Source organism: Artemia franciscana, chromosome 11 (genome assembly GCF_032884065.1).
Source record: "Artemia franciscana chromosome 11, ASM3288406v1, whole genome shotgun sequence".
NCBI classification, from domain to species: Eukaryota; Metazoa; Arthropoda; class Branchiopoda; order Anostraca; family Artemiidae; genus Artemia; species Artemia franciscana.
Genome location: NC_088873.1, coordinates 8,393,230 through 8,417,539, shown reverse-complemented (window position 1 = coordinate 8,417,539; position 24,310 = coordinate 8,393,230). Strand labels below are relative to the sequence as shown.

The window sequence follows — 24,310 nt, the reverse complement described above, 5'->3', positions numbered from 1 at the left end:
GCTCACACTTTCATCTAGGATGCTTAAATCAGTCCAGGAGAGTTTTTCCTCCTCGTTTAATTCCGTGGTCTCCCATTACCTTTTCTGTGCTCCTTAAGACAAAGTTCATCGAAATGATCCAAATAATGGGGGATACAACACAACCCTGCTTAATTCTTGGTCTAATGCAAAACCAGCTGCTAACCTCATTTCCTACCTTAACCGCAGTAGTATTATTCTTGTGCATATCATTAATAACTTTAATGTATTTGTTCGGTACACCATATAAGGATGATGTCTTTACTAAAGCTCTTCTATCAACAGAATCGAAAGCTGTCGCATAATCTATAAAACTATAAAACTCATAATCTATAAAACAGAGGACCAAAGGTGTTTGACAACTAAGGCACTTCTTAATTATTAACGTAAGAGTAAAGATTTGGTCGACGCATCCTCGACCTTTTCAGAAATCGCACTGTTCTGTTTAGAAAAAAAATAATTAAAATAAAAAAAAATAAAAAAAAAATAAATCTGTTTAGAAAAGAAAAAACAAAATAATTCCCAGAATATAAACAGGTCCAACAATGTTTTGTTGGAATTTCAATTACTGTTTAAGTTCCAAAAAATCCTTGAAAATATCAAGAATTATTTACTTTTCTTTACAGTAACGTAATTCCCAAAGAAAATAAGTTTTTTTAATCAATAGTTTGGATTCAACATTAGAAGAAATTTCTCAAGCATTATATTTAATTTTGTGAAGTTGTTGAAGAAAGTTAAGACTACAGCTAGGAATATTAGTGAAAAAGCTGTATTTTTAATAGATTTTCGCTTTTATTCTTGAACGTTCATGAAATTTTCACCAATCGCAAAAAAATGAACTTGAGGCTTCACAATAACCCCTCTAATTAAAAAATTATATCTTGGCGAGTGTTCGTGGTTTCATGAATTTGGGAAAAACTGGAATTTTACGAAAAGAGCGAGTAAATAAGCGCCCGAAGTCTCTGTCAATTGATGTTAAAACTAATACAGCCATAATTAATGAAACCAATAGAAGTCTTAAACCAAAAGTTTTAAAATTTTACTTCATTACTTAGCTGCATGTTACTGCATTTTAATGCCAAAACATCCCAAATCTTACTGAGCCTTCAGATAAATACAGACTTAGTTGTTGGTAAGGAGGAAGGGAGATAGAATCGATCTTTAATACCTCCTGATTTGCGGGAATATTTCTGGTCTATGTCTCTTTTATGAAAGTAAAGAGTAATATTTAACCCTATAATGAGTAAGATTTATTCTGTACATGGTGGGAGAGCTTCCCCCTCCTCAGCCCACCCCCCTCTACCTGTGTAGTAGTAGAAACTTCAGGTGATGCTTATTCAATGGGATACTGAAAGTTCTAGTGCCTTTCTTAAAAGTCAAAAGTGGTCGGAGAGCAGCCAGGCCCTGTCCTAGGACCTGTTCTCATATCTGGTCCTTTTGTATCTCCTTAAGATGTCTAATCAACATTTCAAAGGACTATTTTAGTCGGAATAGTATCAGGGTAAGATGAAATCCACACAAAATGTTTAAAACCACCTTAAAACCATCCAACACCGACAAGACAAATATTTTGAATTATTTAAGAACCTCCGTTATTTGAAAATGAAGCTAGAAGAACGTTTAAATTAAACTAGAAGAATGAATTACATCAAAATGGAATCAGGCATTGAGTTGTTTTATTACTCTTTTCGGGGGAGGGGGAGGGTGCAGTGAAATTAAATAATTACACTCCCCTCTGTCTTTTTCTTTGGGCCATTTCACATTGCGTTACCTATATAACAAGAATTCGAATACCAAGAATATGTTCTGCTCGAAAAACTCCAGTCATTGAACTTGATTTACAGATATATACAGATCAAGAGAAGGAGGTAAAAACATTTCATTGATACCGAGGAGCCCCAAAATTGATCCGGATATTTGTTAATTAGTACTTTATTTTCATGGCAATTACTGAAGTTCAATCTCGTTTATTAATAATATGTATATAAAAAACATGAAAATTTACTGCCCTCCTCAGTCGGCTCCATAGCTTGGAAAACAGGGAAAGACAAATAACGAAAAAAATCTAAATAAATGAATAAAAAAGAGCAGCCTGACGCTAATTATGGTAATTATTAGTGATAATTATGGTAATTATGGTTAGCTAAGAATGGTAATTATTACCATTCATCAACTCATATCAGGTGCCACAGGACTCCACAGACCTGGCAAAAAATTCAAATGGAAGAAACTTCTTGTAGCCAATGTGAATGAATATATAACACTACAGCTACATATCCAAAATACAACCTTATTTATTTAATTTACTCATATATTTGGTGTTGTTGTTGGTGGTATTGGATGTGGCACTAGATCACTTTGGTAAAATTCTAGTTTAGTGACTTCTTGCTATCTCGGAAAGGGGTTAGGTTAAGAAATGAAACTTTTAGGGATTGGTCTATAGGCTAAAGTATATCCCAGGAAGGTATTTTGAAGTGCCCACCTCTACTCCTTCTCCCTCTAGAGGACTCTGAAATTCACATACATGACAGGTATACCTATTGAATACTTATACCTATTGAAATTTTGACAAACAACATTTTACCTTAATTTTCAGTTACCAGTTGCTTTTTCTCTGCCTTTAGTTCTGAAAATGCAATTCCTGTTATTTGAGTAAAATTTTGAGCCATATAAATGTTTTTTTCAAAATTTAGGAAATGTATTTGTGTATCTTTAAAAGCCTATAAATTGGGATTAAGCAAAGTTGTGAAGCTGAAAACAATTTCGTTGTACTTCATTCAAGCAGAAGATCTATTTTGCAAGGTTTCACTTTTATAACACACATATTTTTAAAGGTCATCAAAGGTCAGGACCCTCTAGAAGGAGAGGGAGTGGAGGCAGGTGCTTCGAAATACCTTCCCAGGACATACTTTAGCCTGTAGACCCATCCCTGAAAGTTTCCTTTTCCTAACCTAACCCCTTTCCGAGATAGGAACAAGTCACTAAACTAGAATTTTACCATCACTTTGTCTTCCAATAACGCAGATTTAAAACTTATTTAGTGTATCATCCTGGTGCTAAAAAAAAATGCAGGAGGAGTTGGAGGTTCTTCTGTCCCTTGGTTATCCAACCATGAAAATGGAAAATCTTTAAGTCGGCTCAGACGAGGGACACAATCCAAGATATGAAAATCTTGACATTGTACGGGGAGATCACTTCGAAAAGCTACAAAATAGATAAAATATTTTCTCATAAGAATTGAAAATATACTTTTAGATCTATTCGTTTTGTAGTAGCTAGACTTGTTCCGAAGTGTTGAAGCAGAATAAGCGTTTAAAGCAAGAAATTAAAGCAGAAAGAACGTTTTTTTTATTCATCACCAGTTAATATTTTGTAGGATTATTCAAATAGTGCTACTGAAATGTGGCTTAAGAAAAATTGAAAACACTTTTATAGGTTGCTTTGTGATACAAATATTACAAGAACGTTATTTTTGTTATTATTTTTTGTAAAATATATTTTTGCTTTGAAATTTTAGGCAATATTTTTCAAAAGAAAGAGAAGACATGTTTTGATTTCTGACGACCCTATGCTAAAAAAGAACGTTGAATGTTATATGAATTAGTAATTAAATGGTTGTCTAGCGAAAATAATGTTAGGATAATGCAATTTCGCATTTATTTCACTTAACCCTCTTTTTTTTAAATCCAACATTTTTTAAATACTCTATATGAAAGAGTATGATTAATTTTGAGACCATTTAAACTCAGCTTTTCTCAGTGTTAAATTGATTAGATTAATTTGTTCATCTCTCTTCGTGGGAAGCTGATCAATTATGAAAAAAAGAGGTAACTATAAGAATAAATTTCTTTCTCTTTTCAGAAAAGCCGTCCACTGAAAATGGAACTACCGCTCCTAATGTTGGTTCCGAACTAAACCTGCGTTCAGACGCACCAATTGATAGCCGTTCCGTAGCTTCCGTCTACTCCTCCAGCAGTGTGGATGAACGTAAGCCTTGTTTATATTCAATCTAGATTAATTAATCATTCGAATCAAGGATGACCAAAGACAGCTATACATCGTATGTAGGCTATAGTGTAACCATTCACATCACACATGTCACTTTTTTACCACAACAACGAAATGTTGTTTTACAATCTTTTCGAAGAGTTTTGGAGGATCCTTTGGCCCAGTTCTTTGTTCAGTGTTTACCTGAGCCCAGCCAGCTAAAGCCAAGTATCTACTTCCAGAGTCTTGGATTCTCTACCTAGAATGGTAAAATCTGCCAATCTAAAAGCTTCCGTCGTTAGCACCATCTAGATCGTCTTCACTTATGCATTTGCCTGTTTTGTACCTTTTCTCACCCTATTCTTATGCCAATGTTGATTTTAAAACTGCTACTCCCTCGCTATTATCGTTCAAAGCTCAATTGAAGCGTTCTGGTACATAGCATTAAGCAATGTGGCTAATTAATTAAGCAATTAATTGACACAAGTTTGATTAACCCTTATCAGCACAGAACGGTTTCTAAAAGAAATCTCCTCCTTTTGTTCAGTATGGTATCTAATTACCATTTCAATGCCATCTATTACAAATATTTGTGTTGATGTGTATACATCTTGGGCTACTGTTTTGACCTATCCCCCTTCTTTCGTCTATTTTTTAACTTTAAGTCACCTTGAACCACTAAAATATGGCTTCAACTTTTGCCCCTCTTCACATGTGCATTTACAGTCACTCTCATTGTCTTAGTATTCTTTAGCCCAAAAGCCCAACTTTTAGGTTGGGAATTCAGTTATAAAGCTGCTTTTTAAATAAATACAAAATAGCACCCCAACGTTAATTGCACTTCCTTGCAGAAGGGATCAGCACCGCCAGTTGGGACTAGGAAGTCTAGTGTCACTTCCTTTATTTAATCAGCCGAAAAGACAATGCCTAGTTTTAGCGTCAAGGTTCTGCTATACGTACTTCTTCGCCTTCTACTTCAACATCCTCACCCCTGCTTTCGGGTTTTTATAAGCTTTTCATCCCTTCAACCACTAAAAGAGGGAATTTACTTGTCCACCTATTCACATTGCATTTGTCTATTTTGCACACTTCATCACCCTCTTAGTATTCTTAAAGCAAACTAAAAAAATTTGGCTTTAGATATGAAAGCTACTTCCTTCGTGTAGATATTGTGCTATCAGTCTTAAAGCTTATAGCTAGTATTATTTGCTGATTCCATTACTGCTTACTGCTTGATTCCTGCTTCCTTCTTAAGCTACCTCTACTTCAGCTCCACCACCAAAAAAAACGATTTTTTTAAATTCTTCATTTTTGCGTTTCATTTTTTAACGTCTTAGTATTCATTCACCGAAAACCACGAATTTTCTAGTTTGTAATTTTAGTTATAAAGCTGTTGTTTAAATAAACAATATACTATCAGCTTAAAAAGGGAATATTTAGTGTACCAAGGTTCTGCTACGACAAAGATAATCATATTAAAAAGAGCAGTGTATATAACGTCAGGTTGTCTGATCCCTGATCAGAGCGGTACTGGTAATGACAGGTTGCCTGATCCCTGATCAGAGCAGTATTTATAACGTTAGGTTGTCTGATTCCTGGTCAGATCAGTATTTATAACGTCAGGTTGTCTGATCCCTGATCAGAGAAGTATTCATAACGTTAAGTTGTCTGATTCCTGATCAGAGTCGTATTTATAACGTCAAGTTTTCAGATCCCTGATCAGAACAGTATTCATAACGTCAGGTTGTCTGATCCCTGATCAGAGCAGTATTTATAACTTCACGATCCCTGATGGTCGTCTTGCAACACCATCAGGGACATCCGTTGGGTTATTTATAATGTTAGCTTTCATCCCTAAAACCCACTATATATCTTCACTTATACTGATACACTTTACTTATAATGACACACAAAAAATCCTTTACAAATCATTGTCAACGTCCTGAAAGGTAACGTTAAAACCTACTCCTGAACTGGGTAACATTTTCTACTAGCCTCATACCCTTCGATAGAGAATTCTACGCCTTTAGCCTCTTCAAAATCTGACAACAAAGATGCTCGTTAAGCAGTCCTAGTCTTAGCTGCTGTCTCCGATGTATTCCTAGCATCATAACAATGATAAAATGAATTGGGCTTAAATACTTCCCAAAAGGATCCAAACGAGTATTGATGCAAAAAAAGATAAACTGAAGTAGCTAGTTAATTGTATCCTTTTATAAACGTTTAAAATACTCATCTCAGTAAAATAATATAGAGTACTATTTTCAGATCGCACATACTCAGCTAACAGACGAATAACTTTATTTTGTAATATCTGACTCATTTTTAAACTTGGCACAACAAAACTATTCCACAGCTAACATCTTTAAACGAATGAGAGAACGCCAATAGAGATAAAGATAATATATAATAAGATAACAAGAATAAGAATAAGATAATAAAGTCAATAAGAGAACGACACTGGACTATTGGAATTCTGGACTGCAGCTTGTCCTTTGGCCCTCTTAAAAGACCAAAACATCTGAACTCTTTTTCTGTTATTGTATCACAGTGCAGTTTCCAGCTTCAATTTCTATCAATTTAAAACTGAGCTGCGTGTGGGGTCGCTTGGTAGGTATAACTTTGAAACAGATTGAGATTGATGGATTTAATATTGACAATAATTGTTTATTGTTTTTTGTTTGTTTTTTTTTTTTTTGCTTCGGGATCATGATATAATGTTTTTTTATTGTGTATGAACTATTTATGTAAGTTTTTTTCTTGGTACACGGTTTCACCCTTCTGCTTACTATAGATTATATTGCTTTTTTTATTGTTTTTTTTTTTCTTCGGGATCATGATGTAATGTTTTTTTATTGTGTATGAATTATTTATGTAAGTTTTTTTTTCTTGGTACACGGTTTCACCCTTCTGCTTACTATAGATTATATTGCTTTTTTTTATTTTTTTTATTTTTTTTGCTTCGGGATCATGATATAATGTTTTTTATTGTGTATGAATTATTTATGTAAGTTTTTTTTCTTGGTACACGGTTTCACCCTTCTGCTTACTATAGATTATATTGCTTTTTTTATTTTTTTTTTCTGTTCATTTTTGTTAGTAGCACACCCTCGTAAGCGATACTTTTGGTGTGCTACCGATTGATTTTGTCTCTGTTATTTCTTTTTGATAATAAATTAATACTAGTACTACTACTACTTAAAAAGGTAAAAATGTAAATAATTGATTCTAAAACCTTAATTGAAAACACGCCAATTAGGCAAATTTTGTTTCAAAAATTTTCTAAATACTAACCCACCTAACAGTCATAAAACTCATCTTAAAAATTTTGACAGATAGAGAGCTACAGCTAGTAAAACTTACCAATTCATCCAGGGCTTTATCAACCTTATTAATCAAAATAGGTACACAAGATAATGATTCTGTATGAACAGTATCATCAGCAAATGACGTTAATAACGCCCCAGGGACATAAAACACATACTATTTACATAAATCAAGTACTCGAGGGATTTAAGCACTGAGCCTTTTGGAACCCCACAGCGAACAATAAAACATTTTGAAATGCATTCATTAGTATTCACTTTAAACGTAATCTCAGTAAGGTAGGGGTCGAACGTCGGGGAATGTGTGTGATCTCCAAAGAGATCTTGAAACAATTTGTCTCCCGTTGTATAATTTTTGAAGAATAATTAAATTTAATTTTATTCGCTCTCAAGTTCCCCCCAAACAAATTAAAAAAGGAAAAAAATGGTTTAAATATTTTGTTAGGTGGAAACAGTTTTGCACTGTATTGGTAGGTGGGATGGGTTGTTGTTAGGAAGGGTTATTGCGACCATGAGACGCGCAAGTGGAGAGTTTTTTCCTCTTTCTTTTCTTCTATTTTTTAATATTTTTCTTCTGTGTTTTAGGGGCTATTCCAAGCAAACAAAAGCTTAAGGAGGTTCAAGTGTTTTGTTATTTTGGATTTTTTTTTGTATTTTCTTCTTTTTTCTTCTTTTTTTTATAAACCCCGTATATAAATAAGTAAGCAAGTAAGTAAAAACCATTTCTAAGATATATCCTGAACTATGAAAGAACTTAGCCTATTAATATAATATTAGAAACAACAGCATCACAAGCTTCACTAAAATCAATGAAAATTGAAAGCGGCAAATCATAATCATATCATAATATCATAATGTCAAATCAAAAGCGTCAAAATTGAAAGCGTCAAATCGTAATCATATCATAATATCATAATGTCAAATCAAAAGCGTCAAAATTGAAAGCGTCAAATCATAATCATATCATAATGTCAAATCATAATGTCAAATCAAAAGCGTCAAAATTGAAAGCGTCAAATCGTAATCATATCATAATATCATAATGTCAAATCAAAAGCGTCAAAATTGAAAGCGTCAAATCATATCATAATATCATAATGTCAAATCAAAAGCGTCAAAATTGAAAGCGTCAAATCATAATCATATCATAACATCATAATGTCAAATCAAAAGCGTCAAAATTGAAAGCGTCAAATCATATCATAATATCATAATATCAAATCATAATGTCAAATCAAAAGCGTCAAAATTGAAAGCGTCAAATTGAAACCGTCAAATCATAATCGTATCATAATATCATAATGTCAAATCAAAAGCGTCAAAATTGAAAGCGTCAAATTGAAAGCGTCAAATCATAATGAGTCAATGAATGAGAAGGGGGGCTGCAGTAACAAAATGGTCTTTCCTGAATTCAACCTGAATATTTGAATTATTTTTTCTGAATTGGAACTCTGTTTTAATGAGAAATCCATACCGGTTAAGGTGATTACAGAAATTCTGAAAGTTCAAGTGATATCGATGTTCAGTTTAAAGAATCTGTTTTCGAACATCCTTAATGCAAAGTGATAAGCTTGGTTTCTTATTTGATTCCATGGGTAGTTTCCATTAGTATTCCATGGTAGTTTCATTAGTAAACATCAGTTTCCTTATTCATTCAGTTTCCTTATTCCATGGTAGTTTCATTAGTAAAATTCTAGTTAATTGACTTCTTGCTATCTCGGAAAGGGTTTAGGTTAGGAAAATGAAACATTCAGGGATGGGTCTACAGGCTAAAGTATGTCCCGGGAAAGTTTTTTAAAGTACCCACCTCTACTGCTTCTCCCTCTTGAGGGCCCTAAAATTTGCCTACATGACAAGTCTATACCTATTGAAATTTTGATAAAACAACATTTTACCCTAATTTTCAGTTACTAGTTGCTTTTCTCTGCCTTTAGTTCTGAAAATGCAATTCCTGTTATTTGAGTAGAATTTTGAGGCATATCAATTTTTTTCAAAATTTAGGAAATGTATTTGCATATCTTTAAAACCTTATAAAGTGGAATTGAGCAAAGTAATGAAGCTGAAAATAATTTTGTTGTACTTCAATTAAGCAGAAGATCTGTTTTGCAAGGTTTCACTTTTAAAACACACATGTTTTTAAAGGTCATCAGAGGTCAGGTTAGGGTTTAGGTTAGGAAAATGAAACTTTCAGGGATGAATCTACAGACTAAAGTATGTCCCGGGAAGGTATTTTAAAGTACCCACCTCTACTCCTTCTCCCTCTAGAGGGCCCTGAAATTTGCCTACGTGACATCAAATGATTTTCCTTTTATCTAAAAAAATATTTTCTAAAGATAATCTTTATCTAAACCCATTGAAATTTGTACAAAACAACATTTTACCTTAATTTTCAGTTAGCAGTTTCTTTTTCTCTGGCTTTAGTTCTGAAAATGAAATTCCTGTTATTTCAGTAGGATTCTAAGGCAAATCAATGTATTTTTTTTCAAAGTTTAGGAAATGTATTTGCATATCTTTAAAACCTTATAAAATGGATGTGAGCAAAGTAATGAAGCTGAAAACAATTTTGTTGTACTTCAATTAAGCAGAAGCTCTATTTTGCAAGGTTTCACTTTTATAACAAGCATATTTTTAAAGGTCATCAAAGGTCAGGACCCTCTAGAGGGAGAAGGAGTGGAGGTAGTTACTTCAAAATACCTTCCCGGGACATACTTAAGTCTGTAGATTAATCCCTGAAAGTTTCATTCTCCTAACCTAAACCCTTTCCGAGATAGCAAGAAATCAATTAACTAGAATTTTACCGTTTCATTTCTATTCCTATTCCAAGGTCGTACCCAGGGGGGTAGGGGGTTTGACCCCCCTCCAAAAAAAATGATTGTCTGACTGAAATGGACATCAACAAATTTTTTATGTCTTTTTTTATTTTTTTTGCGTTTAAAGCCCTCCCCCATGAAAAAAAAATCTTTGTGTTAAACACCCCCCAAAAAGATCCTGGATACGGTCCTGTCCTCTTCATTCCCAGTCCTCTTTCATCTTTCAAAGACTCGGTGATATCATTGATTTCTTTATATGAAATGACATTTTTTTTTCTATTATTATTATTTTTTGTGTGTGAACTAACTAAATTAAAGGAGTCAATCAGTCAATATATTTAATAATATTTATTTAATTTTTATATTTATTTGATTTTATATTTAATGATTTATTTAAGGATTCATAATCAGTTTGGCTGAAAGATTCCAACAAGTCACCAAAACTGCAATGTCACATAAGTTAAATGAAAAAGATTAATTATAGTTTGTTTAATATTTATATCGAACTAATCTAACCCTAATATATTTAGCTAATATTCTAACCCCTTGCTATCGGACTTTTTTCAGCTTTCCATCCATTTCAACCGCCAAAAGAAGGGCTCTGGTCGAAGATATGGTGGTATTTAATGTGGCCCAACAACGTGCTTCTGGCCATTACAACACCAGATGTCAGAAGACCCTCTTGTGCCAAGTTTTTTATTCTCACTTTCATTATGTCTGTTTTATGGATTGGATCGCTTACTTATGTGGCTGTCTGGATGATTACAATAATAGGTATTTATTTTGAAACATTTTTATTTCCATTCTGTATTTTTTAAAGCTTCCTTTTCACCTTTAAACCCCCATTTTCCTTTTAAATCTCTTCCTTTTTAAATTTCCTCCTCTTTTCTATTTGCTCTTTTTTGTTTAATTATCGCTTAGGCAACAATGTACTGATATTTCTCACTTATAGGTTGCATTTCTCTGCACTTTGTGCGAAGCATTGCTTCAAATTAGGAACGTCCTGAAAAATTTCCAAATGACTTTAATTTATTGGCAAGGTATTTTTGGCAAGTATTGGCAGGATATTGGCAGGTGATTTTATCTCCATATTTTTGTATGGAAATCCTGGACAAGCACAAACCATGGGCCTCTCATAAAGTTCACATGTAGGGGCTCAATGATCCTCGTTTATGCAGGGACAGATTTAAAGCTTTGACAATTCTAGGTTCAAGCGTTTTTGTCGCTCAGTTTTTGTTTTTTTGTATAATAATAAGAATAATTAATGTAATAGCTGTAGTTGGTAAACTTAGGGTTGTTATAAGTGTCTGATCCTGACAGAAAAATGATTACAAAGCTTGAAAAATGCTTATTGTTGCTTAACGCTAGATGGCGTTCATGGATTTTTTTTGTGTCTAAAATAGCGCCAGTTTCTACTCTTATGTTATCCATACTCTTTGGCTTTCAAATCCATTGACTGTCTCAAAATTTTAAGTTGCTGGTACTGTGGCCCTTTTTGGACCATATTTTAGCTCTTTAATGCCACAAAATAAACAAACACTGTTTAATATTGATAGATTGTGAGTGTAAGTGCTGTAATTAAATCGAATTCAATATACCGAAAACTTATAATAAATCGATATTTGGTGCTTTATATTTACATTTGCCCAATTGTTTTTGTTTTGTTTTTTGTTTTTTTTTGTATTGTCAAAATTTCAGTGATTTGTTTTTCGTTTAAGGTTTCACTTTTGGAGCTCCAGATAGTGTTATGGGAATTACCATTCTTGCTGCAGGTAGCAGTATCCCAGAAGCTGTCTCAAGTGTTATTGTATCAAGACTAGGTAAGATCCAGGTCTTGTTATTTTATTACTCCTCTCCTTAGGGATCTTTTCTTCCTATTACCATCCCAGTTCTTACGGCAGGAAGGTGGATCGCCACCTTTTAAGTATTCAAGGGAAAAGTTTAAAAAGGAGAAACATGGGCAAAAAATTTATGTGTAATTTTTATGCTTGATTTTAAATGCTCAATATATACCAATATAACCTGAAAGACGGAAAAAAAAAACAATTCGTAATTGATGACTTTGCTTTAAACTTCGTCGTATATTATTGCTAAAAATATAAGCTACTTTTGAAAGGAGGGTGGGGTGAAGGAGGGGATACGACTAGACTGTATCTTCAGCTATCTTTATGGGAAGAAGGGCTCGAAGATGGCCATCCCCTTGCCACCCGCACTTTCTGCTGGAATGTTAAGAATGTTAAGGCGCTGCTATACAAAAAAATAAACATTTTGCCTGAGATAGAATTTTTCAAATATTTTATTGCACATTTGAAATTTGATTCAGAAATAATTTTGGTGAAGTAAGTGCATTGGGATACTATTTTTCTGAATGATGCTTTCTTTGGTACCAAGTGATACTGTCAAACAACTATGATTAGCAGTGTTGAATGGAATAGGTAATTGTGTTAATTAATTTTTTTTGTATTTCTTAATTTTAGCAATGTTCTTAAGCAATTCGCTCTACACGTGTATTTAATTTTCTAATATTTTTTTGCACAAGTCTGGGTTCTGGAAATTATTTTCGATATGGGCTACTATTTTTTTTTTTTTTTTCTTAGACAAAATCGTTGAAACAAAAATTAAGTTTGGAGTTTTTATCTGCTAAACTTAAATATTTAAAAGCTAATTCCAAACTAGATTTTGAGTGCTCATTGCACATTGTGGAGATAAAAAATTTCAGTTTGGGAATCCTCGCCTGCGCTACTACCATAAACTTAATGTATATAAACTTAAATGTAAACTCAATGTTAACTTCGTATATTGTGTTTACTTTAAATGCTTGTTACATATGATTAATTTGAATTAATTAATTTCAGGTTCTATTTTATTAAATGATTTTATCAATTAATTTTAGGTTCTAAAAATAACTGATAAATGTAAGAGAATTAAGCTATTCAGGAAGTAGTTCGTAACTGTATGATTATTTTAAACGTTAGTATGAGGTAGGGGGATTACAAACTATGTTAAAGAGAACATCTAACGTCAAACATCTAAGAGTCTAACGGTATGTGCGGCGTCAGGTCGAATATCGCAGTAATGGCCAGATTTCGCGTCGCCTGATGAAAATAAACAAAAATATCTAAATATAAGTAATAAAATTTTGGTAAAAATTAAAACAAAAATCGTTTCTTCAGCCAGAAAACTGTGTTTACAATTAATTAAAGCCTCCTGTTTGCGCTACGGTTAAAATGTACTATTGGCACACGTTTTGACATTGATGCTCAAAGGATTAATTTAGTACGTTTTCACCAGTGTTTGAACGCGAAGCTTTTACTTAACTTAATCCTGTTCTCTGCCTGGAAAATCAAACATATTATCAGTGATTCTAAACAGAAATTACTCGTATCCATCCGAACCATTCCTCTTATTTTTTTTCTCTTTTTTTCTTTTCTTGCGTTAAGAAATTGAACCTCCCTGTTTACGCACTTGTACAAATGTTTTACTGTTATCCTTTTTTAGATTAGTATACTAAATCATCTTTTTTCGCGATTTTTTTTTACAAAGAAATGAGAGAAATAGATTTTTAATCAAACTAATCAGTGATGGATTTTCTATGTTTTATCTTCTTTGTTTTGTTTTTTTTTTGACGTTATAATGATAAAAAGAAATCCTTTCATTTTACATAAGTGGAACTTTACCCAAGCAAACATTTTTTAAGAGAATAATATTTTCAAAAAATGCCGCTTAAATTTCAAAGAACTTCACTGTGTACGTAACCCTACGTACGAGGCCCTCTTTTTTTCCGAAATAGCATCTCAAAAGCAGCTTTCGAATAGACTATTTATTAGGTTCCGTAAAGTTCATAAAACCAACAAGGCCCCAAAATTTTTAATTTAGACGTTTCTGCTCCCTCAGCCAAAAGCCTTATTAGCTTTGCTCACTTTTGATTTCTTTAATAAATATAACCATTACAAAACAACAAAAAGTTACAACAGTAGTGAATTAAATCAAATAGAAGGTGAATGTAAAAGATAAGAATGTATTATAATGAAGTACATACACAATAATACATTTATTATACTACAATAATAGTATACTTTACTATTCCCCTAGTGGCTTTTTGACCTCGAACTAAATAAAAAAAAAACATTTTTTTTTTACTGAAAATAAGGAGCAACATTGAAACTTAAAACGAACTGAAATTATTCCGTATATGAAGGGTTGTCCCGTTTTCAATACCTTGCTCTTTACGCTAAAGCTGTTAGCACTTTTGAAGAGGTTCCTATTCTAATTAAATGGCCCCTGTGTTTCAGTAGCCGTTCTTAAGAAATTGGGACAAACAGTCAAACTTTAGCGTAAAGAGCAAGGTATTGAGGAGGAGGTAACCCTTCATATATGGAATGATTTCTGTTCGTTGTGGGTTTTAATGTTGCTTCTTACTTTCAGTTAAAAAAACATGTTTTACATTTAGTTTCTGTTCGTTTTTCAAATAATGCAGATATATCTGTCTCAGTCTCCATGAAATATATCCCCGCCCCCCTCATGGGAAACTCCTTCGTTAAAATTTCATCCAAGTAAAGTACACCCCTCTCCCCTGTAAAGTTCACTCGAAACAGTTCCATCCTCGCAGAAAATCCCCCCACGAAAAATTTCTTGCGTACGATTCAGCCTGAAAATTAATCATTGCCATGCTTTCATTTGAAAAAGACTTTAATCTCTAATCAGTTTCTTGATCACTCCGGGAATGCCATCTTCCCTTGAAATTTTTTTCCGGAAATCAAAACACGCTGAAAATAGCCCTCGGATAGTTCCCCCGGAACAACTTCACATTCAAAATCGAGTTGGCAAAGAAAAATGTAAGACAATTTACAAGAATTACGCATAGGAATCCTCTTGAATCCCTCCAGTGTAAAACTTTTCCTGGAATTTTTACCCTCCTGGAAATTTTCATCCTGAAGGATTCTCCCAATGTAAATCCACCCCAAGCAGAAAATCCCCACCATCCGAAAAATTTCTGCATACTTCCCAATAACAAATACTACACGTAAACAATGGGCAAATTTCATAACTTACAGGCCTCTCCCCACGGACTGTGGGGGTCATTTTACCCCTAAAGACATAGTTATTTGATCTTTCAGCTATACTGAACAAAATAACTACCTTAAAATTTTGACCAGATAGCTTTGGGAAATAAATGGGCGGGGCAGGGGACCAGTTGTCCTCCAATCTTTTTTGTCACTTAAAAAGAGCACTGAAACTTATAATCTCTGTTCAAATGCGCCCTCTCACGATCTTCTTGGACTATTATTTCATTACGATCTCCCCCGGAAAAAAAAACAACAAATCAACACGCATCCGTGATCTGTCTTCTGGCAAAAATAAGAAAATTCCACATTTTATATATAGAAGCTTGAAACTTTCACAGTAGTGTTCTCGGGTACGCTGAATCTGATGGTGCAATTTTCATCAAGATTTGTTAAATTTTAGGGGGTGTCTTACTCTATTTCAAAAATCAGGCAAAACTTCTCAGGCTCGTAACTTTTGATGGGTAACACAAGCTTGACGAATCTTAAATATTCGGAATCAGCATAATAAGCTGATTCTTTGGTTTACCTATTGATATCAAAATTCCGGTTTTTAGAGTTCGATTACTATTAAGCCAAGTCGGTTCTTACTAACAGTTCGCTACCACGAACTGTATGAAAAAAGACCTTGATTTGCAGTTGAAAAAATATAAGCCTAAGGGCCAAAGGTCCTTGATCACTCCTAATCTTTATAACGTTTTGAAACTGTAAAAGTTTTCCAAGTTCAATTACCGCCTGAGAAATATCTTGACCAGCAACTCCTCCAATTCTTGGTCGTTAAATTTTGTTGGGTTGCCAAACTCATTTTATTTTTAAGGTCAAAATTACTATTTTTAAACCGTTGCAACCAGTCTCTGCATGTCATATGCACAGCATAAATATCTTACAGTAATGAAAACTTGTCTCGGAAATGGGACACATCACAGCACGCGCAAAGGGAAATTCCCCTTTGCGCAAATCGTAATAACTTTATTTGCTGCTTGACAGTCAATCGTATCAAAGGCAGAGTCATGAAGAAACGTGGAGGTCGTTATGTCCCAAAAATCTTTAACGGAGAAGATAGGAATATTTTTTATTATAGGAAAATTATGATATGGTCTTATGGAACAGAGCATTGTCGCTCTAAGTTTCAGCAAGAATTCCATGTGATTCGCCAGAGGAATGGGGAATGTGTTTTTTTTTTTTTTTTTTTAATCTCAAGGGGCAACTTTGTTCCTTTCTTCAATTATTTAGTAAAAATACCAAAAAAGGCATTTTTAAATGAAAATTCAAGGAAAAGTTGAAATATATAATGGGTGAAAATATGATCGAAATAATACTTAAGGGTTCACTTATACCCACTGGTTGCGTAAATATTTAACATTCGGGGTCGTTGAAAATTGTTTTGCTTGTTCTTTCCCATTTCAATTCACTTCTAGAATTTGTACCTGGTTGTATGTCCACGAATAGTAGTAACCAATAACTTCGATTACTGTGCAAACAGATGATTATAGTTATATTTGAAGTAGAGAGCGGAGCACAACTAAACCGCTCCTTGGCTTTGGCCCTTATTATTCAAGGTGTAGCATTTTTAATATTTTTCTCTTTTGAAGGATAAGGGTCCAAGGCTATAAGCTATTTCTATTTTTAGTTTTTTTAAATTAATTATAATAATATTAGTGAGTTCTACTATATAATGTTTTTCTAGGAAAAGGATCCATGGCTATAAGTAATTCAATTGGATCCAACAGCTTTGACATCCTTATTTGCTTGGGACTTCCTTGGCTTATAAAAGCTGCCGCTTTCTCATCAGATGGAGCAGTGAGTGTTAACTCGGGCGGAGTTGGCTACAGTGCCATGATGCTCTTCGGCTCAGTTCTACTCTTATACGTTGCCATCGTTTTCAACAAATTTAAACTTGACAAAAAGCTGGGATTCCTCTTTCTAATTTCTTACATTGTATTCCTTGTTCTGGCCTCTCTCATAGAACTGAACGTCTTCTTTGTTGTCAACCCACCACAATGTAGAGATTGCGAGGGGTAGACAAACCAGTAAGGTGCAATAATTTAATATATTGTGGTTAGTCTTTTTAATAGTAAAATATTGAGATCCCCTTATTATGGTTTGTATCTATATTAATTTTGTTTGAAATAAATTATATTGTTTATTGCATCATACAGACTAAATAGGAAGCTAGTGTCTGGAATAGGCTTTTTCGCAGATTCAGATTTGTACTGAAGATCAGTGGTGACCTTTAAGAAGAAGCAACAAAACTATTTTTAATATAGACGTAATTAGAAATTGTGGAATAGGCAACACAACAGATAGATATTAAATCTTGCGAAAAAGAAGCAGAAACTTGTTTTTAGTAGGCTATCACTATCATTTTTGATTTGAACTACAAATTTGCATTGTTGCTTAAAATTCAGGCTAAAATGAGATTTTGTGGAACATGCTATTGCACAGGTTTAATGAAAATTGAAGAAAAGAATATTTTTTCGGAATGAATACTCACATCTGGGCAAACCTGGAAGAGTGTGGGACGGCTTAGACGTAATTAGAAATTGTGGAATAGGCCACACAACAGATAGATATTAAATCTTGCGAAAAGGAAGTAGAAACCTGTTTTTAGTAGGCCATCACTATTATTTTTGATTTGAACTACAAATTTGCATTCTTGTTTAAAATGCGAGTAAAATGAGATCTTCTGGAATATACTATTGCATAGCAGGGTGGGCTTAATGAAAATTGAAGAAAAGATTTTTTTTTTTTTAATAAATTCTCACATCTGGGCAAACCTGGAAGAGTGTGGGACGGCTGGAAGAGTGGAAGGGTGTACGACGGCTTAGTTGTAATTAGAAATTGTGGAATAGGCCACACAACTCATCATCTTAAATTTCTTTTGTTTTTAATATACATGACCATGATTGGGCCGTGATCGCAGACGATTGCTGCGGATGAAAAGTTGTTTATTGGGCAATAGAACAAAAGGGCTAAGGAAAATGCAGCATCAATTCAAATTAATAGCGAGAACTTACGGGTGCTTTTCACACGATTCCTGGAAACACTTCCCTTGTCGCTCGAACGTCTCAAAAACTGCTAGAAAGCAAAAACGAAAAAGTGGAAAGTAAAAACGGCACTGGAAGTACGAAAAGTAGTGGAATATGTCAGTTATGGAATAAAATTTGAATATATTTAGCATGGATGACAGTAATTCAAGTAATAAGTGTCGTCGATGACACAAAAACCAACTTACTTAAGCAGTAAGGCTGGTGCTTCATATCCTGGATTTTTTGGAATCCTTACTTCAAGCTATTGAATTCAGGATCACTATCTAGCTTGTCTGCTCTTTGGAATATGAACTCGGCCTCTTCATTGGTGTCACAACAATCATCTTTCCTAAATGAAGCCATTTTATTCAATTTTAATGCGGCCATATGCTTTCATGTTCTTCGGCCTGTTTGAAAATTACGCCAAGAATACGGTTTCGAGCTTCAGTTTCTACGATCCGTTTAGATTCACTTTCCAAAAAAGAGGAAAGTTTTTCTAGTCGCAAAAATCCGAGTGCTACTCCTGTCCATCTTCATCCGCAAAAGCACAAGGGAAATGATTCCAGATCGACTTTCCAAGTCGCGAAACCGCCGTTTAGTTTGAAAAGCTATCTCTCTTGTATAAGGACTGACTTATTTCCCATTACTTTTCACTAATATTGTTTCCTTATACGTTTTATTAATATGTTATACGTTTATGTGTTTTTATACGTTTTATGTGTGCGCACACACAGAGAACCATGATATTCGAACCAATTGGTGCAAGCATATCTGTCATTACTCCTAATTTTGCTTTGAATTATGCTTTGAAGAAAGATCTCCAAAGGAATAAAAATATTCATGCTATCTATATTACCGCATCTGAGGTCCTCAGATGCGGACCGCACATTCGGAGGTCCTTCTTCATAGTCAATTACTGTGACCATAGTACCATCAGGACCGCAGTCTTGTCAGTGATCATAGCCGGCAGACATGTCTTCTAAACTATTGGTAAGGGAGTAAGAGGTAACTATTCAGCTAAAGACGGATGAAAAGGAAATCAAGAGTAACGCTGATGATCCTTATTTGTGGCCTTACCGACTAAGTTTAGAAAATGCACGAAGTTCAGATGAAGGTACAAAGGATTGTCAACACACAAGTTCTATTCTAAAGCAGTATGAAAAAGGCAAAGGCCACGGGGAATATATGCTAAATGGATTTGACTTGAGAAACATCTAAAATAAGGCAACGCTATGAAAGGTATACATGCAGAGCAGTCCCTTTCATGCATGGAATAATCCAATCTGTTCCTTTTAGATTTTAATGTTGATCGTTGTTTTCATGTGAAGAACTTTTGCCTTTTTTCATTTAGTTTCTCATCTTTTTTAAATCATACTAAGAAATCCCCCCTTCGTGAACAATTTTCACCGACAATTGTCCGTATATTTCCCGAAAACACACACTCCATTTAAACAATTGGCGAAATCCATAACTTACAGCCCTTTCCCGCAGCTGTGGGGTGTTATGATATCCTCAGAGCAGAGGCATAGATATTCGAACTTTTGACAATGCTGAAGTTAAAGACCATCTCAAAATTTTGATCAGATGCTTTGGGGGAAAAGGGGTGCAGTAGGGGGCTAGTTTTACTCCAGTCTTTTTGTCCATTAAAAGGGCACCAGAACTTTCAATTTTAGTTTGAATGAGCCCTCTTTCAATATTCTTGGAACATTAGCTCGATGCAAACACCCCTGGGGAAACGAAAATAAAAAATTAATGATTAAACACACATACGGTATATTCTTTTTTGGAAAAAATACAGAATTCCACAATTTTGTAGATATGAACTTCAAAACTTTTACACTAGGGTTCTCTGACATTATTAATCTGATATTTTAATTCTTATTCCTATTGTTTAACCTTTTGTGGATGTACCCCCCCCCCCTTATTTCGAGAACCAGGCAAATTTTCCCAGGCTCTTAGCTTTTGATTGATAAAAATTAAACTTGAGGAATTTTATAAATTTTGAATCAGTACAAAAAGTATGTTATTTTGATGGATTAATTGTTTTCAAAAGTCCTTTGCTGATCTTTATACATTCTGTGAACAACCTATATGCTTAAGTTTTATAGTATCTTAAAGTTATACTACAACAACTATTACTAACAACAACTTACTGTAGCACCAACCTGCGTGAGGGAAGCACAGCTGCGCACGCTCCTCCTCTAATCTTGACCTATTCAAAGTTTTTTTTTTCTGTACACTCTCCCAAGAAGTTCTAATTTCTTTTTAATCCCCTCTTGCAACCACTTCCACCCCATTCAGGTACGACCTGCTTTTTGTTTGGTCCCAGATGGTTGACCAAAAAGGACGATCTTTGACAATCTGTCAACCTTTATCTGCAGAACGTGTCCTAGCGGTATCAACCTATCTCTCACTATGGCCCTTGAAACAGGGATACAACCAGATTTTTCCAAGTGTTATTAGCCAATATGTTTTTTTGGTGGGAGGTGAGCAATTTCACTGACTGGCTGGTCATTTTTATTGACTCACATTTTGATCAATAATTAGCGTAGTTTTCGTTTCAAATATGAAGCTTGAGAGCGCAAAAAATCCCAAAGAATCGTAGATGCTGAAGAATATTAGCCTTTTAGTTCAGTTTCTCATAAGAAGCATGTACAACTAGTTAGTGACCTAGTCACAAAAAAGAATAATACATGAGGAATAAAGCGATAATATTATTTATATACAAATAGAACTCAGAAGTGAGAGACTGACAATTTCAATTAAAATATACTGAGTAAACACAGAATAAATAAAATTCAACTATGAAAATTCAGCTAAAAAGCCAACCGTCTTGGTTCGGCAGTCTCAAAGCACATGATGACGTGGTGATCAAAACAGTCATCGTCCATAGTTGTGCATAAATGTGTCATGATCAGTTTCACTTTGCAGAAGCTTCTTTTCACCATGGCTGGAGTAGGCGATTCTGCCACAATCTGCTAGTAAACTGATCAGAGAGTCGAGAATATTGATTTGACTACATGAACTCCAAAGAATAGAGTCTCAAAGATGGTGTGATCAATTGCTTTATAGGTTTCAACCTCAATCCTGGTCAATAGCTCTAACATGAGTTCTGCGAGATCTAGGTCTTTTTCTGGAAACATCTTCGGGGCTTTAGAAAGCTTTCATAGCTCTTGTCCAAAGCTAGTGGACGAAAATTGGTTCTAGTGTCAAAGCTGGTCCACAACGCTATCAAAGTTGCTGACATGAACGTCCATATTGTGATTGACAGATTCTTAAGCTTCAGCGTCGATTCAGCACTCTCAACTGCTTGTTTCTAAGTAATGACTCGTTTCATTAGACCTGTAAAGAAGAGGTACAGTTCCCATAAGATTTCAAAATTTTTTCGGAATATGGAAGTGTTTCTGCAGACGTGTTCGCAATGAGATTCTCTCTATGAGTCATGCATCAAAGTTAGCGTATTTGTCTTCCCATCTCAACTTATTTGTGTTCTTAGACACCCTGTTGAATAAGAGACATATTGCTTACGCTTTTAAGCATAAGCAAATTTTTGCTTACTTTTTTCTTTTCTAGGACTTCCAGAACTGTTTCTGCAGTAATGTATGGCCTTTCTTTTCGTTGCTTATGTGGTAAGCAAGTCACAGACAACCCGCTCAGCAGCTAAATCCAATATAGGCTCGTTGCTTTTGTGAAAAACGGCGTTGGTCCGTTTACGATATTCTTTGCCGAATATATTCATGCACAACAACATTGTATTTTTACTCAATTTTTTCTTGAACTCGACTTACGTAATGCCTTTCCTTAATCTATTCCTTTGCACTTGAGATCAATCATTCAACTCACGTAATTTGTGAATCTTGAAACTGACATGTTGTTCCCTTGGATGGTCGTCGCTCTTTACCACCACAGCTCTAATAACCACCAAACCTGTTATAAAACCTGACTGTAAACTTAACACCATGCAGGTCACTCGTACTAGTTTCTACTCAATGAGGTTTTCACCCATTCTTTCCAGTCAGTAAAAGCGGTGCATTTACTGGCTGTGATAGAAATTTTGATAAATGTCATGTCAGTATTTTCATATTCTTTATTTGACCGAATGAAAAATTGTGGTGACATTTGTAAAATCCAGGCATGCGTTGGTAAAACCGCTGCATTCTCAGACCAAGATTGACATTTCGAAACATGTTATGCTAGTCTTTTCATTCTCTTTATTTAACCAAATGGAAAATTGTGGCACAATCCGCAAAATCACGGGGCAGGATTAGGTAAAATTGCTGTGTTTACTTATTTCTGAAAATGATATGTCAGTATTTTTGGGGTCCTTATTTAACAGAACAAATCATTTGGAATTACAAACTTATTTTCTTTACCGAATGGCCAAAAACATTTAGGCGCGTCCCCCTACTCCTCCGTACGTGACGGCCCTGATTCTACTTTTAATATATTCATTACATCCATCGTCTCCTTACTTAAACCGTCGCTCCTTACTACAGTTCGTTACCACGAACTGTTTGACACTGCAGTTAAGTCAAAGTATCCAACTGACCGATCTTCACCTTACCTAACTTCGCCCCTTCATCTTCATGTATTCTTGGTCTTGAACTCGACCAAGTTAGTTCAAGACTAATTAATGTTCGTACCCTAAACTCTAAAAAAATATTTATTTTGCATATATTTCATCTAGGGCACTCAAATCATCAACATAATCCAAGTCAAGGAGAGTCCTGTTTTCTCATTTCCTCTAACTGTATCACTGTTTAGTCAAAAATGCCAAAAAAGGTGTTTTTCGGTGAAAATAACAAGAAAAGGAATTTTTCAAAATTCGGAAGGATATTGGATAAAAATATACTTTATAGATATAAGCTATATAGATATAGGCTATCAGGTTCAAAATTCAAAAAGTTTGAGACAAGGTATAAGGCTAGGTCGCCAGTCTGAACTTCACCTAAATGATCTTATTGGGCACACGGTTGGTTTCTTTCAGACACCTATCCATTTGAGATTTTAAACACAAGGTAGAAAGGAAATAGCAATAAGCAAAAAAAAAAAAAAACACTTTTTGTTTTACGTAGCGCAGGAAAACGGGGTTTCTAATTCATTGACCCATTCGGCTTTTATCCATCATAAAACGCAATGTGAAAATGTCCCTTAATTGTACTCGCGCTCTCTATTAACAATCCCAAGAACCTACAAATATAAAAATACCAAAATAAATCTATCCTAGCCAGGTAGAATATATGCGTGTATTATAAATTTAAATGGAAATAAATAGCCAGGTGGTAACTATAAATTAAAGCTTTGCCTCATAGACCCTAATTGCAATGGATTTTAATTTCTTACAAAAAGCACGAATTAGTTTGTAAATAAACAGCTGGTATTGAGCTGGGCTGAGGTAGGCTAGGCTCTACAAATCGTTTCATTGCTATTTTGTGATCTCATGAATTTTTGGATTATTATGATCTAGAGACTGAAAGATATCTATTTATTTTTCGAAGCATTGTATTTTTGTAAGCTTAGTTAAAAAATTTCATTAGGTAGAATAAGCCTATCTTAAATATTTTAATGTAGTTTACCTTTTGTCAGCCTGGTCTTAGTTTATCGGGCACTATCTTCGGTAAAATTCTAGTTAATTGACTTCTTCCTATCTCAGAAAGGGTTTAGGTTAGGAAAATGAAACTTTCAGAGATGGGTCTATAGGCTAAAGTATGTCCTGGGAAGGTATTATAAAGTACCCATCTCCACTCCTTCTCCTTCTAGAGGGCCCTAAAATTTGCCTACATGACAGGTTGCTCCTTTCACCTATTGAAATTTTGACAAAACAACATTTTACCTTAATTTTCAGTTACTAGTTGCTTTTTCTCTGCCTTTAGTTCTGAAAATACAATTCCTGTTATTTGAGTAGAATTTTGAGCCAAATCAATGTTTTTTTTTCAAATTTAGGAAATGTATTTGCATATCTTTCAAACCTTATAAAATGGAATTGAGCAAAGTTATGAAGCTGAAAACAATTTTGTTGTACTCCAATTAAGCAGAAGATCTATTTTGCAAGGTTTCACTTTTATAACACACAAATT

At 34.3% G+C, this 24,310-nt stretch overlaps 2 protein-coding genes across 2 annotated transcripts in view; both read left to right on the top strand.

Annotated features, from left to right (window-relative positions):
* The window catches only part of LOC136032763 (sodium/potassium/calcium exchanger 4-like), a 51,948-nt gene extending 34,593 nt beyond the window's left edge, over positions 1-17,355 (top strand). The window contains exons 6-9 of the mRNA XM_065713110.1: positions 3,880-4,005; positions 10,709-10,915; positions 11,860-11,961; positions 16,892-17,355. Coding sequence (XP_065569182.1) covers positions 3,880-4,005; positions 10,709-10,915; positions 11,860-11,961; positions 16,892-17,226 — 770 coding nt within the window. The 3' untranslated portion in view covers positions 17,227-17,355. The remainder of the gene's footprint in view (positions 1-3,879; positions 4,006-10,708; positions 10,916-11,859; positions 11,962-16,891) is intronic.
* Positions 17,356-23,590: 6,235 nt separating this feature from the next.
* Positions 23,591-24,310, top strand: part of LOC136032762 (sodium/potassium/calcium exchanger 3-like) — a 35,127-nt gene continuing 34,407 nt past the window's right edge. The window contains exon 1 of the mRNA XM_065713109.1: positions 23,591-23,628. The gene's annotated coding sequence lies outside the window, so the exon portion shown is untranslated. The remainder of the gene's footprint in view (positions 23,629-24,310) is intronic.